Source organism: Galleria mellonella, unplaced genomic scaffold, assembly GCF_026898425.1.
Source record: "Galleria mellonella isolate WM207_F2 unplaced genomic scaffold, CSIRO_AGI_GalMel_v1 utg133, whole genome shotgun sequence".
Taxonomy (NCBI): Eukaryota; Metazoa; Arthropoda; class Insecta; order Lepidoptera; family Pyralidae; genus Galleria; species Galleria mellonella.
In genome coordinates this window covers 2,230,439-2,248,378 of record NW_026441990.1, presented here as the reverse complement: position 1 = coordinate 2,248,378, position 17,940 = coordinate 2,230,439, and the positions used below count along the sequence as shown (strand labels likewise).

Genomic DNA, 17,940 nt, shown 5'->3' with positions numbered 1-17,940 from the left:
ACACGGTTAACAAAATTTGCTCAAGTTAGAAAACAGTCAATCATTTTGATCGTAGAAAGGGAATGCCAGATTTCTACTATCTCTAATCTATGAATTGATTGAATCTTGCCAATGAGTTGTAAGTTTAAAACAAGAATCGATCACCTCGAAATAGTTCCCTCTCTGTCTTATAAACTACAAAAAGATTTGGCCAACAAAACATTAAAATTGGTTAGATTTTCAGTTATAATATTATTATTATATAGTAAATTAATAATATAATTTTCCTAATATTAATATTTATAGAAGAAATTACATGACGTTTACAGTTTCTTCTAAAAGTATAACTCTTTCTTGGATTAAAAAATATTTAAAAAACATTTAAAAGACTGACTTATGTTTTAATTTTTTGACATTTGCACCATATGATTAAACGATATATGATTAATAGTTCTCCACTTACGTTATAACAATAATCCTGGTATATAATTGCATATATACTTTTTTTAGTTTATTAATATTGTTTACAGAAATTATAATGGCTTTTGCAATTCTCAAAAATTATGCATTTTGTATAAACAAGCCATGAAGCTTATTGAATCATATCATTGTGCAAGGTCTGTTTTTTATTAATCTTAACAAACTTTCAGCTGTTACTTTGTTTGTGTGACGAGGATATGTTCACTGTCAGGGATAAAAAAAAACCTACATTTTGCTCCATTCTATATAGTATCTGTATACCAAACTTTATTGTTTACCCATTGGTTTAGGCGGTAAGGCGCTATTAGGTTTAATAACACACTATATCACAAATAAACAAACTTACTTTCATATTAATAATGTACTAAGGATTTTATTATTTTTATTGGTTTAATAGCATATATATTTTTTATGAAACGTTGTGATTTTTTTAACTGTTTGTTGTATGAATTAATATCTTGTAATATCTTAAATTTTATTAAATTAGTAGGCTAAAAGATAGCTATTAAAAAATTCAAAACTTGTCTCTAAATTAGCAATAAAACAAAAGAATATTTTTTTAAAATGTTCGTCTAAAGTTGCAATCTCTAAAGCTCAGAAACATTATATTAAAAAAGTAATAGTCAGTGTCATTATCACACTACTGTCATATTCACATGTTTTGTTATGATTTTTAAATTCATAATTTGTTTTATTCAATAAGTTTTCGTGGATGTAGTGAAATCCATTGTTAGTTAATGAATGCTAACCTAGGAAAAGAATTGACTATAATAGAAACTATATATGTAGAATAGTTAAGTGTTCTTATTTATTATAACCTACACAAATGGCTGGCGAAGTTAAAAAAAGCAGCAATAAATCGATGACAGACGAGGAGAGACTAGCTTTGTGTCAGAAATTGGATAAAGAACTAGACGACTTTATCAATGGCTTGGAAAAGAAGAGGTATACAGAAGGATGGCCAGAAGATCGGTGGGAGGTAATGAGCAAAATTTGTATCCTAACATGTAATTACTAGAAGGAGACACGTCTGGTTGGGAATCACTCGTGTTTCTGAAACAGCTGTGCTTACATGACTGTTTTGGTTTTAAGATTGGAATGTTTAAATGAAATTACGGGGTATGGACGTATTGAATCTTGGTCTAAGAGGGATTTAGATTATTAGTAATGGGCGGCCTTATTGCTAGCCTGTTCGTTTGACCTCCATTATGGTCACTTATGTTATGGAATTTATTATGATGTCCCAACCATTCTGACTTTGAATGCTAATAGTGCTGATGCAGTAAGCATTCAATTTTTATCTCTTAAAAAATCTTATCCTTTATTAATTAATTGGTACATATTAGAAAAGTTAAATATATTTCCAGGAAGAGATGGAGAAACATCCATTCTTCATGAAGTCCACACCTGATGATGGTGAGCTGTCACCATTAGCTGAGGGTCTTGCTAAGTTGAAGTATGATCCAGAAGAGAATACACCACTGGAACTAGCTACTAGTTATAAAGAGGATGGAAATTTCAATTTCAAACATAAAAATTATAGGCTGGCTATTTTAGGGTGATTATTTTTTTTATATTAATACATTACAGTTAATATTTTATTGCAAAAGCAAACTTTGCATATTTTACTATGTCTATAATATTGTTCATATCTATAGGCAATACTTACCATTTTCAGTTTAATTTCAATTCTATGTTGTGTCAATAAAAACTTGACTATTTAAAAGTTGAGGTCTTGTTGGCGGAACTTGTGCCTTACTTATTAAATATAATAATATAGTAACTGGAAAAGCTATAAGATATAGACAGTAAAAATAATAATATCTACAGTAAATGACTATTGTCAATTTTATGTTTAAAATAAAAAAAAAAAATTTAAATATTTAAAGTTGTTTCAAAATGTTTACAGTTACACTGAAGGTATAAAAGTGAAATGCAATGATCCAGAAATAAACGCTAGTTTGTATAACAATAGAGCAGCTTCACATTGGCATTTGAAAAATTACAGATCTGCACTCTATGACAGTGAGAAAGCCTTATCATTTAATCCAAATCACATAAAAGCAATGTTAAGAGCTGCAAAATCAGCTATAGAGATTGCAAAATACGATTTGGCTATAGAGCATTGTCAGAAATACTTGGTTATTCAGCCAAAAGACAAAGAAACTATAGACCTTATGAATGCAGCTAAAAAGAAGAAATTAATACAAGAAAGGGATCAGAGGAAGAAAGAAAGGTTAGAGACAAAGAATAATGAGCAAAAAGATGCAGTAATAAGACTCATAATTGAAAGAGGTATAAAAATATCAAATTGTGATGATGAGGATGATATTGATTTGTCAAAATTAGAACCAAACTTGCCTGGAGCTCATGATGCTATGGTACATATTGATAATGCTATATTAAAATGGCCAGTACTCTTTTTGTATCCAGAGTACCAAATGACAGATTTCATCAAAGCTTGTCCTGAGAATGTGCCACTATTGAATCAACTTGAACAGCTGTTCCCAGCACCATGGGATCAAGAAAATAAATACAGTTGTGAGAAAATCAATGTTTACTTTGAGGGCTACGATAAAATGCCGCATGTAATAAAGCCGTCTAAGAATTTAGGGGAAATATTATTGACTAAGTATTTTGAAGTGAAAGCAGGGACTCCTGCATTTTTTGTACTGCCTCGCGGCAGTGTTATTGAGAGTAGATTTTTGGAAAGTTTTATTTAGAAATTGTTTTGTATATTGTTTTATATTGTGAATTATTTAAAAATATATTTATCTTTAAGAGATTCTGCTTCTATTATTGCATAATTCTTGGCCTATGATCAAATGGGGAAATGATGATGATACCTAGATTTATATTGCGAAACTATTGTATGCAATTGGATTTAATTTAATAACATTTCAAAGCCACTGCAGTCATGCTTTAGTTTTAATTTTTTCTCTCTTTCTCGAAATCTTGTTTAATTTACTTAAGGATCCAGTTTCATAGATAAATTCGGTTTAAAAAAAAATATTAAAAGATGTTTTCAACTGTCTTAAAAAAAGGTGCAGGTTCTGAATTCGGTTGTAAGTTTTTTTATGCTCATTAACCCGTAACTCTGTCAGTTATATCTTTTTTATTTAAAAGGATATACTTCTAGATTAGTTTCATAGAAATATTATCAATGTTTCGTTTAGTCCTTTAGTTTTTAAATAGAAATAACTGATTTATCCATAATTGAAGTTTTTTTTGTGGAAGACATAAATTGTATATGAAATATTAGAAAAAATATAATATTCAAAGGTCTTTTCCATACGAGAGATGAGAGATAATAAGAAGGCCTATAAATGTCTCACCTACCATCACCATTTGGAACGACAAATGTATTTGTAAGCAATAACAGTAAGCCTGTATATTCATTATAATTTATTATAATTAAAATTATTCATTGCCCTGTTCATCGTCGTATTCTTTTTGATGAGGATAGAATGCGCCGGGCGGTTCGAAGTTGTTCTTCTGGTTCACCAACGAGGAATACGGATGATGGGGCATTGCGCCCATCCATTGCGGATACCAGTAAAGTCCCTGAGGAGAGCAGACCATTGGCAGTAATATTTTTATAGTTAAAAAATATGGAGGCATCTGCCAATACATAGACTTTATTATATAGATGAATTTGAAATCATTTAAGGAGCTGAAAATGACAAACTTCTAGCGGCGTATTTTCGAACTGATATGACATCGTAACTTTCAAGAAAATAGCATATTCTTTAGGAGCACACCTATAATACATCTGATGTTGCTGGGTGCTCATGGGCGGCAGTAGTTTCTGAAAGGTGAGCCGTAAACTTGTTTGCCCTCTGTGTTATAAAAAAAAAGCTTCCCACGGCGTATTTAGTAGTGTAATGCCTCAGTTGGCACTAAAACGTGCGTATTAATTTTAATCTTACTAATACATATAATAAAACTGTATGTAGACGATGTTTGTACATGGAGATGTTGAAGAAAAATTTATATGAGGGCTAAATTGGTATAAGGTCAATAGAAACCAAAAGAATAATTTTTAGAAATTGTATCCGCTGGTTGTCTGTTCGTTCCAGTATTACACATAAATTGCTGCATCAAATTGAGTGCAGTTTTCTTCGAAGGTTTAACCTACTTTACTGCAGATTTGGCGGTACTGGAGAGCTCTGAATTCAATTCAACATATACACGCGCGCGCGTACACATATACACACATACACACGCACACGCACGCGCACACGCGCGCACACACACACACACACACACACACACACACACACACACACACACACACACACACACACACACACACACACACACACGCACGCACGCACGCACGCACGCACACGCACACGCACACGCACACGCACGCACGCACACACGTACTCACCATTTTACATAGTTTTCCTTATTTATTTATTTTATTTTTTGGTAAATAAAGTGTACTAATAAATAGGTAATCGCACTCATAGTCCCCAAGATACAGGTCTGGCCTAGTTTGGGGACTGATGGTAATGCAGATATTTTCTCGTTGTATATAAATTGTAAAAATTGTAAATTGTACCTTATGCAACTGTATCTTTCTTAAATAAAAATATTATTATTATTATTAATTTTAAAGAAGGTATGGGGAGGGGGGGGGGGCTTAAAGATACTTTGGGAGAAATAGGGGCGCGGCGTTTGCTTTTATCTCTCAGATATATCTCTGGTAGATACTTATTGGTTGAATTATTTGTGGCTATGGAAGTTTTTGGAAATCGCTTAAAAATAAGTGGCACCTTGTTTCCACCCGCCGCATTACACGTGAACCTGTCGTTGTGGAGGTCCACAGAGTCGAGATAACTTTTCCCTGCTATGGACCCGTAATTCGGTGGGTACATAAACAGGCATCCGTCCAATATATCTAAAAATAATTACATATTAATTTTTAAAGTTATTGATAAGTTGGTAAATAGGTATGTTAAGTTTCAGGTATCAGCTCTGTCGTACCCTGAAATAATCTCTCAGGTTAGGTTTTATTTACTTTCTCTACTCACGGAAAGAGAGAAATTAATGGGTATGAATTCAGTATTCAAATCAATTCTGCTAATATAGATTGAATAAGACCAATATTTATTTATTTACCTGAAAATAACGTATGGATTCTTCTTTCCATCGAATTTATACGTCAATAACAGTATGTGTTGCACATCATCGATGGTATCACAAACTTGATAAGTAGTAACCATCTACACTTGTGCTATTTTTTTTTATTGGATAAAAATGGAATGGTAACCCCGCCTGCGCTAACGGGGGCTATACGCTGGCGGGGCGCCAGTGAAGGATGATCGATGAGGATGAAAACAGACCAGTTAGCCCATCATGATGAATTCATCTGGAATTAATCATAATAGTTTCCAGGGGGAACCGCGAGGAGGTCGACCTGGTTGAGTATATTGCTAGCAGCAATGGGATTCTCAGTCTCGATTACTAACAATCCCTTTCCCCCCACATACATACTGCGTAGATGTGAACTTGACAGAGTATTTCTATTGATAGCAATTGAGCCGCCAGTCCTTACTATTAATAACTCCCTTTCTACTAATATCTAGATATTAACAAATATATTACATGGTACAGTGATGTTGTCTTCCTCATCAGGTTCCTCCGGCTTCGGAGTGGATTCTATGTACGGCGGTACAGGGTCTATACCGGTGCCAGGATCACCGGGTATTAAGAACGGACCTATATTAAAAAAAAAATACATTCTCTAGTTTACCAACTAGTTTGGTGTTTCAGGCAAGAATAATATTTGAATAAACTTTATTGATTGCAAAGAGTGATTGTCATAATTGGTTCGTAATTGATGAATAAGTGTGCGTAACATACTCTTACAAACATGGCGGATAAAAAAGTATAAAATTAATAGATTAAATAACGCTAAAGAAAGAAGTGAAATGTTTTTAGGCTTTAAGTTTGTCAGTTTCTTTATTACCATAATTTTTAAATACCTGAATGAATTGGGTGTTGCTATGGGGTAGATATCGTTGCAATTTTTACATTATCCTGAATGACATTGGCAATGATTTTATACATATTTTTTTAATAGTTTATATTTTAGCAAAGTAGTGGTATTTTTTTTCAATTTGTTAAACAAAATGTATTTGTTTGGGGATATTAGCTACTTACCACCATAATGGTTGGTATAGTTCCATTCGCAGACATGGTGGTCACACACCAGCGGCGTGTGGGGCTCCTTTGTGTAGTATGTCTGCCCGTTAGGTGTTGTCTGCAAATTGTATCCTTATATATGAAGTAGTATAGTCTGTATTTATCAATTAGTTATCAATCTATAGATCATGGGATCATATTTTCTGATGTTGTATGAGCATATAGCAAAGGGCAAAACTCGAATTGTTGTTTTTTTTTTAATGGTCAATAACATAAAATTTTGCTGTGACCAAATTTACTCGGTTTACCTCTCTAATATTCCCTGAATATGCGAAGAATATCCTAGAAATTTAGAATATATATTATTATCTCTAACTGTTATTTATTTATTTTTGAGGGAGGTTTACAGTTATAATAACTTATTAATTAAATATATATGACGACAACAAGTTAATTAATTATTTATAAAATAAAATCGCTGTCTTTATGTATTTTCTAATCCATGCAACGAAATTTTTATAGGTTTGACTGTCATTTATTTATTTTTTTCCATAGAAATCTAACGAAGTTTTTGTATTAGTAAATAAATTCAATGTTTTGTAATGAATCGAATCCGTGTGAAGCCAGTGCGGATTGCTAGTTAAATATATGACTTACTAGTAAGTAATCATGGTGCCTGTACCGCAATCCTTGTATGTTGAAGTCCAGGATAAAGGAACCCGAAGCGATGATACAGGAGGCGGCGGTTAGAGGCGGTAGTTTGTACATCACTAGACCACACTTAACGATTGCTTTAGGTAGTGTAGTCACGTCTCTAGTTCGATGTAAAATTTTTTTGAAGGGGAATCTTGTGATGTAGAAAAATAATAATTTAATTATAAAATATATAAATGTGTATAAGTGCTTAGAGAGAAATCGAGTGTAATTTTAGTCATGGGGTAAATTTGAGGAGTCGAATTGTCCCTCATTATCCACTTTTAATTTGAATTCGGCTCTTCTTGTCATCCTTCGCCAGGCACTTCTGTACTTGGACATTAAGTTGTTTACTAGGCTCCTTTTTAAGTTCTTCTATCTTTAACTCTAAAATTTTTATTGTATAGGTACTTAAACCAAATGTTATGATAGTAATCACTAAGAAATATGATGAAAAAAAAATATTAAAAAAAGAACTAAATTAAAAATAGTTTTGACTCAATTCTACCCATATTCTATCTGTTATAAAAATATTTTATTTAGGTGCTTAAAACAACTTATTCTTTTTATTTTTTATAACACAGCGAGCAAACAAGCATGCGGCTCTTTTGATGGTAAGTGACTACTGTTGCCTAGAATCATCCATAACACCAGAAGTATCGCGAGGTATTGCAGGTTTGCTACCGGCTTTTTAAAAAGAAATATGTTCTTTTCTTGAAGATTACAATATATATATATATATATATATATATATATATATACTTATTTTTTTTAGAACAATAATCCAGAATACTTTCCTTCGTTGTCTGATTTCTCATTGCCCAGTTAGTTATTACAAAGTACATTACGGGCTTGAAAGAAGAAAAAAAAAGAAAAGCCCAAAGAGGGTTTACGTCAGGCAGGCAGCCGGTCGTAAAACTAATAACCAAATCTTTTTGTAATATGGATAAAAACATATTACGCCCACCCCAAATAATAATTGGGATAAGGGTAGGAAGATGATGATTACGGGCTTGAAAGAGCATTAATGATTCGCTAACTCACCTAAATATGCATATACCCATATGACATTCCAGACCGTGCAGATAATTATCAGTTGGGAACGATATGCTTGGGTCGTCGACGAGGTAGTACTTCTGTTCGTCGTGGAAGTGCAGGAATCCGAGAAACACGAATGAGCGGTCCTTGCAGTAAGGCGCAATGCCACGGCCCATATTATAAATGTCGCTGTATAATTCTGACATGAAGATGTATACGTTTTTGCCGCAGTAGAACTCTGAAATAAGGCTGGTATGTATATTTCTTGTAAAAATTGTCGATGATCGTAAACGGTTTTCCAAGAGACTACAGCATGGGGTACTTTAAAAGGGGGTAAAGAGATTTCTTCAGAGTCGACAATGCGCAAGTAATACTCCTGGTATTGCAGGCGTTTATAGGCTACGGTAACCACATACTATCAGGCGGTATAAAAAAAACGTACGAATCGAATAAGTAGTCTGACCCCCACAAAGCAGGTTTTTTTTTCAATCATACTGTTCCGGTTTCATTACTTATCCTAACAATTTGTGTTAGGATTAGATTTTTTTTTTATTATTACTTACTAAGATAGCTCTCTCTCTAGATAGATAGATCTCTCTACGGTTTTATCTTCCTCTATAACTTATAAAGTTATATATATCACACTCGGAATATCATAGATGAATGATATTCCGAGTGTGATATAGAGAGATGTTCTTATTCATTTCATAGATCTATTAATGATTTCATTCGGATTGCCTTTACGATGACTGCATATTGTAAGAGCATCATACTAATAAGCATTTATTTTCGATCTCTGGCAGATCAAAAGATCAAAAGCAGAAAAAAAGAAGAAAAAACTCTATCCAATTTTTCGAAATTTTGCTTAGAACCTGGAGAAGTTGTTTGTATTGAGAAAAGTGAAGGTAAAATAGCTAGAAGATGTGCTTCAGCGAAATGATTTGACGCTTTTTAGAGGCTTGTTAGAGTAACAATTAAGATGCTATATATGCAGGATCGTGCTGAATAAAGGAAAATCTTCTCGTAGTAGGCAAATAGAGAGATTCATGTTTAAATAATTCTCGAATCTGTATTGTGGCATTACACTTTTAATAAGAGGCTTGGATTCATAGTAAAAGTATGTACATCTATAAATTATGGTCTTTACCTTGGCTCATGTAAAATTCCATAGGGACAGGCCCTCCGGTGTATGTGGCTTTCCTTTCAGCCGCTACCGAGTTATGGTTCTCGTACATAGTCAGCATATTGTCTATCACGTCATCCAGCGTTATGAGGAGCACCTTTTGAAATAATTACTCACTAAAATATATAATAAATACGGGGGCAGTTTCTTTTTAATCAGTTTAGGTTTATAATATTGAATAGTACTTGTTATAAGGTTAACAATGCCAGAGGAATTGGCCACAAAAATCTATCTTAGTTATTGAAGTGCTTTGTCTTTTTCTATTGCACCAAATTTTCAATTTGAGAGAAAGTGGCTAAACGCTGTAATGGCTAAAATAGGTTTGTAGTAGGTTATATGATAAGGTTAGGACAATTTTGATCTGAGAGACATATGTAGCTTGTAATTACCTTTAATTCCTGAATATGTAGTTTTATGAATCGAGCAAGATGGTCCGTAGCTATATGTACTCGCTCGTTAATTGTGTACTGCAAAAGAAATTTCTTTAAATAATTCAATAACGGGATTGTACTTCAGAACAAATTTATATATGGCCTATATGGCCTAAGGGATCAATATTTGGGCCCAAATAAGTGGCAATAACAACGGTGATAAATGATGTTTTCTGCCCGGAGCGGCAAAATATTTGCATGGGTCACTTTACGTACCTATTTATTAATATTGTTAACACAGGCAGCCCAGACGAATAACACTTGTTGCAGTTTTGAAGTTCTAACATCAAATTCTAGTAATGATAACATGAATTTGAAAATAGTATAATAATGAATTTGAAATGATTTAGTTTTTCAAACTCATGTTTTCATCATTATCACTTGCCTAGTGCTTCGAAAGTCACGTCAGAGGCCTTCGTATGTGATGATGATGGCCTAGAAAATGTTGTCGTCAGAGGGCGCTGACATTCTAAGTTGCATAAAAAACACGAGTAGTAATATTTGTAAACCATGAATCACCATAATGTTGGTCGTTGATGTGTCTCTTCAACCGATTACAAAAAGTAGTATTTTAACTCCGTCAGTTGTAAATTCGTAGTCCGTAAGTAAATCGATTTGAGAAATTCTTTTTTTTTTATTTGAAAGAGTGGTTCCATAGAAACTTTATTAATATCAGATCAGTAGTTTTAAATCAATATAGGTAACTGGTTTTGCCACAATTGAATACTTTTTTTATGAAACACAATCTGATAGATAAATACCCTTGGTATATCAGGAAATAGTTTTAGTACCTGGTCTTCAGCGGTCTTGATACGCATCATTTCGTTCTGGTATAGCCACAAATTGTCCAGTTTGTCAGTGGGATCGTGGCCATAAATCTCAAACGCATCTATGATCATAGCAAGAGTCAAGTTCTCGTTGGGTTCCAAACAGCATGGATGGTTCCGGATGTTGTACGCCTATAGATTCAGGAATAAATAATCTTTACGTCCTAATATATTAAACTCTATAACCGAGTTTGTTTATTATTTGATATATTAATGGTTACCATTCATCATTAAAGTTGTTGTGTGATATTTGTAATATGTGTAAAATTTGGGGTGAAGAAGTACCTACATTTTTATCTCGGTTAATTAATATATCTGATATAAGTACGAAATCTGTGTAAAAATGTTTATAATTATTTAGTTGTAAATTTAGTTAATTATTTTAATAATTAATTTATTAGATGTTTCATTTTTATTTATTTAGATGTTTTTAATCTATTGATATTGATGTTATTGATAGTTAAGCTAAAATTTCGTACCCTTATGTGAACCCAGCTGACACATAATGTGAACAGCACGCATGCGCGAATATAGGCGTCCATTTTGGCAACATGGCGACTGCCAAAGAACTTAGCGCGGGAGAGTCAATTAGTATAATTGGCACTTTTATTGCAACTTTATCCTAGACATTAATTGATATGCTATTAAATTTTAAGGCCTATACATACTATATGAAAATTATTTACCTGTTTAGGGTATTAATATTTTCGTTAAAGACTAATAAAGTGTAAGGTAAGCGTTGGAAAATGAGCTTTACATACTAAATATATTGGAAGAGATTTACATTTTTATTTCGCATTTTGATTACGTATTTATATTTTTTTGAGGAAAATATTTACTTTCATTCGTATTACATTCCTTTAAAAGAATAGCCATGATGTCGAATACATCCTGCATAACAAAATGTGTGAAATTAATAATGTATAAATTAAATTCAATTGTATTATTAATAAAAGGTGATGCGATTAAAACAAAACATAAATATCCCATAACACTTTATATTATTTAAAATACACACCTAGAATTGTTCATTTCATCACTTTACATGTATTTTAAGTATAATTTTATACAACATTATTGCACTTGGATACATTTCTAAATATTTTTAAGCTATTGTTTGTTATCAAATGGAAGATCTATGAATAGGTACATTAAATTTCAATAATTCAGATTTCATTTCAGTAAGTAGATATATTTTATCATTATATATAATATCAACTTTTGGAAGCCCATTATATTTTTTTAGATATACAGTTAACATCATTATTTTATATTAATCACATAATAAAATGGTAATTTTAATATATAGTTTATTGATTTAAATTTTAAATCTTTCCCTCTAATATAATAACAAAAACATCTCTTTTTGTTATTATATCAATAAGTTGTATATTATTATTATATATTAAGATAATACATATATATTTTACAATAAATATATTACACCATTATTATATGATATTCACGCATTAATAAATTATTTAACAAAATGATTAATAAATATCGCATTTTCTCTTCTCATTTAAGAGTTCTCTTTTGTCGGGGCAACTAATTCATGCATTCTCTTCTAACCAGCTCTAATCCAGGCCATATCGTACAATAACTTTTTTTCATCTCTTGTTTTATATAAAAATGTAGATCACTTTAGAAGACAGATATTTTTATTTATTAAAATAAAAAAAGCCTACTTAATGAAACGAATAATCATCCCTAGTAAATGATCATAGGAAAGAAAGAAATATTTTTTACTTAAGTAAAGGTAGAAGGACGTCTATTTAGCAAGTGTTTGCAGTCATTGAAGTTCGCGTCAAGAGAAAATTTGGCGCTTTACAGGAGAGCAGTTTATAGAGAATATTATATAAAATTTTTGTAACAATTAATTTAAATATTGGATAATCGCTTAAGGTTGTAGTTTCAGATTAGGTTCATTCAGATAACACGGAAACCTCAAATAAATGACTTACGCGAAGAATCTCAACGACACTATCTATCTATATATAGATCATTGATTGTAGATTTGCTATCAATTGTAAATAATAAATAATTAAATTATAAATTATAAAAATTAGATTTTTTGACACCAATTATAGTTGTTACTTATAGCAAACTTAAAGAAAAACATATGTAAGTAAAAGTCTTTATTTTGATGTGTCTTGTATAGATTAATATAGTTTAGATAGTGTGTGTCCCTATACATATGCTTAGACAAAAATGGTCAACTTTTTCTAAAAATGGACCAATTTGTCGTTAGGTACAAATTTGTAATTGAGGTCTTTTACTACATAAATTTTCATTTTGTTTATGTTCGTATTATGAATATTTTATACTTTCAAATTTCTATACGCTATGAAAAACGACGCATCAGCTTTTTTTTGGGATGCTATTTGAACCTTTATGCTCCATCTAGACATTACGTGATCTATATTCACTCATATATGTGAATTAAAAAAATTGATACTTAAATATAATATTAACTGTATATCTAAAATTTCAAACATTTATTGTCAATAAATTACACAGTGGTGGATTTACCAGCAGGCTGAGTAGGTGCCTAGGGCGGCAGATTTTAGAGGTGGCAAATTTGGGGCAATTGATTTTGTAATCATGAAGTTGCAATTTTATTAAATATATATATATATATATATATATATATATATATATATATATATATATATATATATATATATATATATATATATATTGAAATGCTTGTGAACTCGGGTTTCGAATAGAGGAAGGTAAGGGTGGGTTTTGAACAGCCTACTGGCAAATGTATAAATCCGTCACTGGGATTACATATTTCCACGCATTCTCACTGTTACTATTACGTTACTAATCTAAGTAACATGTATTATACATGTATATATTACTCTATTATAATCAACAACGATAATTAGCTTCGAAAATGGAGTATTCAGTAGTAATTTCTATAGGTATACGTTATATATTTTTTTTATTTTAGACATCACGATAAGTAAAATGCCGAAGTAAATAAAATACACTTCAATTAAAAACGAAAATAATGCAGACATAGTAATATACAATATAATTTTAGTAATACATTATAATTAGATATCATCATTTCTGTATGTTTTTATTTAATAGTAAAACGAAACCGAGTCATTCATGAGATCAGTAACATTTTATACCTACAATAAATGCCTAGCATTATTTAATAATAAGTATGTAAATATATTCCAAACATATGCGTAGTCAACATTTTTACAAGCAAAGTAAATTTCTTATAAGTTTTAGTCATATGTGTATATTTCATGTAAGACTTCGTTGTTATAATATATACGTCAAAAACATAAAATATGCTAATTTGGAAGACCGTGATATTTGTTTTTTTTTTTGTATAAATATTTATATTAAACAATTAATTATCATACATTTAATAAAATTGTATAGATAAATCTATAACATATGAAAACATTTATTTTTATTGACTAGTTATTTTACTAAAATGATACAAAGTATAATAACTTGAAGTCATGTTTTTGTGGAACAAATTGCAACAACTACACTTTCTGCCAAAATAATCATCTCAAAATGTATGCATAATATCTAAAAATAGTTCAACAATTACCTAAAACTACTGCGATAAGTTAGAATGGTAAGCCTATCTTGAAAGCTTTTACGAGAGCTGAACCAGAATCATACATGCCTATAATACCGAACAGAACACCTAGTCCTATAATGAAATAGTCGTACGCAATAGTCGTACTTTCTAACTGGTTGCCTTTCAATTTGAGATGAAAATACGCTGGCCATATAAAACTCAACATTGTACCAGTAAAACTGCCGATAAAACCCATCAATATAGCGAAATGTGGAATGAAAATAGCCATCAAAATGGTGAACATTATCACACCCAGTCTCCAAGCAAGACCCCAAACTTTTAATTCGCCGTCCAAAGCGTAAATTACAGGAAAAAGGGTCTTCGGTTTACCTCTAAATAGCGCGCGTTCTAACAAGTCACACGCTGCGTAGTATGGCAATGGATAGCTCAACACAGCTTTGATAACCAAAAAGAAATTAACGAGTCCCTTAAATCCAGCAGAGCGAAGATTATTAGTAATAACCTGTTGAGTGTCATTTTGAAAGGTTAAGAAACACAAATACCCAAATATAGATTTGAAAGCTGCAGCTGCAATATGAGACCAGTTTAACATCCACTCAAATCGAGACCGATCCTCCATATTGCCTTCTAATGTTGGCAGAAAAATCTGAGAAGTGTACGAGAAAACGATAACACCCAAGCTTATTGGGAAGTTTTCAAAATCCAAACTCCACTTCACTTTTGACCATCCCCAATCTCCGATATAAAGAATGCAATAACCGAGAACAATTGCATTTATGATCAAATGGCTCATTGTACACCAAAAAGATAACATGCTGACGCTTTTCAATGATTTTAAAAATGCTAAAGGCAACAGAAATATTCCCGTCAGCATCATCCAAGAACGAGTATCAATAGAGCCATCAGGGAAAGTCCCTATCATTAAATCACCACAGACCACTACATAGAGAATACAGGTCATCAGTAATTCAATGATTTGCGCAATATTGACTATTCTAGCACCGTATTTTCTACCAAAGCATTCTTTAGCAATGCTGACATAGGAGTCGCGGACTCTGATGCGTTGGCCAGACACAGGATCGTCTTCGTATAGGCATTCGACGAGGATCTTCCCAGTGTAACAACAGATGTGGGCAATGCCTATCATTGCAGCTATGGCCCAATAACCGCCTTGTAATACGGCAAACGGGAGAGATACTACGAACATTCCCTGTAAAGGAAAGTTTCATGGTTTAATTGTAGAGTAATTATTGTTCGAAATATTTTCGTTGGGGACAATTTTTACCTGAATAGCGTTAGTAACGTTCCAAGCTGCTTGGAATTCATTGATTTTTGCACCAGGTTTACCGCCACCTTCTTCAAAACCGCCTTCTTCTGAAGATGCATAGAAGTCGACGCTTTGCATGCTTTGAGTTCTGAAATAGTCATATTTATGATTAGGCTTTGAGTATACTTGCCATGTTTTTATACAATGTATACAGTTTACCGTACCTTGGTGCTTGGCCATCTTGTTGAGGGTAAGTATTCTGATAACTGGTAAAGGAGTCCTCAGCCTGTAGATTTTCGCTTAGAAACGGATTTGTCGGATTAGTAGACTGATACGTTGGCGATGTGGTTTCGTTCATGGTGGAGAGCTCACAGCTCTCACCCATATCTGAGTGATAAGAAATATTGAAATGATTTTTAAAATAGAAAAAATAAAAACTATAAGTATGGGATCATTTCATTTCTTAAATTGATTTTGTGCATTGGAATTAGCTATATGTCTTTGAATTTTAGACTCACTCTTCTCATATAATTTTTGACCATTTCTTTAATTCGATTTAAATTAAGTAAATCCGGTAAAATAAGCTAAAATAGTTAATATACCCAATGTTCCTACTTATACTGTACTTTGTATTTCAGACTCAATCATCTACCAATTTTGGCCTTAATTACAATTTAATTAGTTCTGTTAAAATATGTATACCTAATATGACTATTTTTACTTACAGGCCTATTTTCGTGACTATTCGTAATTATTTCCAATTTAACATTGGCGAAAGAAAGTTACTTCTGAATACAACTTTTAAGAAAATTTTGTGTTTATGAGTTGTTTGTCGTATACATGATATATCATTCATTATCATGTATATGGTTAGGGTTATCACTTTTTATTAGAAATCAGCTTCTTTGCCCTTACAGGTTATGTAATGTACTCGTATACTATCACATATGTGAGTATAGAAATCAAATACAATGTTAAGTCTATTCTAGGACCAAAAATTTACACTCAATGTTCAAGCAGTGGCGACATCTAGCGAAAACCAAATCTGTGACCTACTTTATTTGTTTGGATTTATTATAATTTATAATTAGTTTTATGAATTATTTTGCTAAAATAGAATAACACAAACGTTTATTTTGAAATAGAAAATTTTGAAACGACTCCATCAATTTCATCTCTAAATTTTTTAAAGATATACAGACATTTATTAATAAATTACCCGCAAACAACAGAACAGGCTTCAATGAAATTTAGTAAATAAAATAGAACGTATTGATAGTTTTGATTCATATCTACGCGGGAGAAGCCTCAGGATAAAGAGGAAAATCAAATAAATTTGTTCTTGGTAATAATCTTTAAAAGGGTAATCGGAAGCATTTTTTTGGTGACTATTATAGATATAGCTATAACGTAAACATAAACATACAATTGGTATTATAATATAATAAAAACATTCTTACCTAGATTAGCGAATCTAACGTTTTGCGGAGGTCGCGGTGGTGGGCCTGGTTTATCAGGCATCTGTTGTCTAACCGTCTGCATAGCCACATCCAGGGCATTCTTTAGTGGTGGTAACTTAAATCGGCCGAGGTTTATCATTTTGTCGACAATATTTTTTTAAAATCACAAACGAATTACACCACAATATTCGTGAATTTATCCTTTTTTTAATATTGTTGATATAACCAATTACAAAATAACCAATTAGTTTTATTTATAATTCTAATAATCTGAATATATATTATTATTAACTTATCACTTCAAAATTGACGTTCACGGGAAGACATCGATTTTCAATAACGCTACAATATATTATTATTATGATACTTATTAATATTAATTATTTTAAATTTTATATTAATTTGGAAGACTTCTTTACACTATGCTATGTTGATTTGATATTACATTATTGTAATAATATGCCGAATGGTTTTGGGACAGCCATTTTCATGATTTTTTTTCATTTATTCGGTCATTTTTGCGTCAATAGGTTTTGTATTTATTTTATTGAGTGAACACTCTCACACTTCACTGCACTTTATGTATTTCTTTTCACATTTGTGTTTTTCTGGCTTTTATCATTTTAAATTAGGTTTTCTTTTGTGCGAAAGCTGCTCGGCTCAGTTTTGTGATCGGCGGGGAGGGTTCGGCGCGCGGTGGATGCGCGGCGGAACGATCGATATGATAGGATCGTGATGACTTACTCTAGAAAGCGGTCTCGCAGATCTGTGATGTCCACTTTTGTCTTATAATTAATGAACTAAAAATTTGCTCATTTATATAAATAAAGGATTAGGTACACGTAA

The 17,940-nt window shown here is 31.8% G+C and overlaps 3 protein-coding genes across 4 annotated transcripts; 1 reads left to right on the top strand and 2 right to left on the bottom strand.

Annotated features, from left to right (window-relative positions):
- The first annotated feature begins 398 nt into the window (after nt 1–398).
- On the top strand, nt 399–3,244 carry LOC113511115 (DNA polymerase interacting tetratricopeptide repeat-containing, protein of 47 kDa). 2 transcript variants are annotated; one of them, XM_052903138.1, is made up of 4 exons: nt 399–596; nt 1,163–1,438; nt 1,827–2,017; nt 2,369–3,244. In XM_052903138.1, the coding sequence occupies exons 2-4, from the start codon at nt 1,286–1,288 to the stop codon at nt 3,180–3,182; spliced, it is 1,158 nt and encodes a 385-aa protein (XP_052759098.1). In that variant the 5' UTR covers nt 399–596; nt 1,163–1,285; the 3' UTR covers nt 3,183–3,244. The 2 variants fall into 2 exon arrangements, with proteins under 2 accessions (XP_052759098.1, XP_026750512.2); XM_026894711.3 differs by lacking the exon at nt 399–596 and having other exon boundaries at nt 615–1,438.
- Nucleotides 3,245–3,849: 605 nt separating this feature from the next.
- Nucleotides 3,850–11,373, bottom strand: LOC113511238 (uncharacterized). The gene is made up of 10 exons (XM_031912118.2): nt 11,264–11,373; nt 10,749–10,916; nt 9,916–9,993; nt 9,491–9,623; nt 8,350–8,581; nt 7,270–7,459; nt 6,631–6,730; nt 6,073–6,186; nt 5,241–5,365; nt 3,850–4,023 (listed from the first exon to the last, which is right to left on the bottom strand). Exons 1-10 carry the CDS (start codon nt 11,324–11,326, stop codon nt 3,880–3,882), a joined length of 1,347 nt encoding a protein of 448 aa, XP_031767978.2. The 5' UTR covers nt 11,327–11,373; the 3' UTR covers nt 3,850–3,879.
- A 2,122-nt stretch (nt 11,374–13,495) lies between these two features.
- Nucleotides 13,496–17,793, bottom strand: LOC113511191 (vesicular inhibitory amino acid transporter). Its single transcript, XM_026894806.3, has 4 exons — nt 17,095–17,793; nt 15,859–16,021; nt 15,653–15,782; nt 13,496–15,577 (listed from the first exon to the last, which is right to left on the bottom strand). Exons 1-4 carry the CDS (start codon nt 17,231–17,233, stop codon nt 14,393–14,395), a joined length of 1,617 nt encoding a protein of 538 aa, XP_026750607.2. The 5' UTR covers nt 17,234–17,793; the 3' UTR covers nt 13,496–14,392.
- Nucleotides 17,794–17,940: the final 147 nt, after the last annotated feature.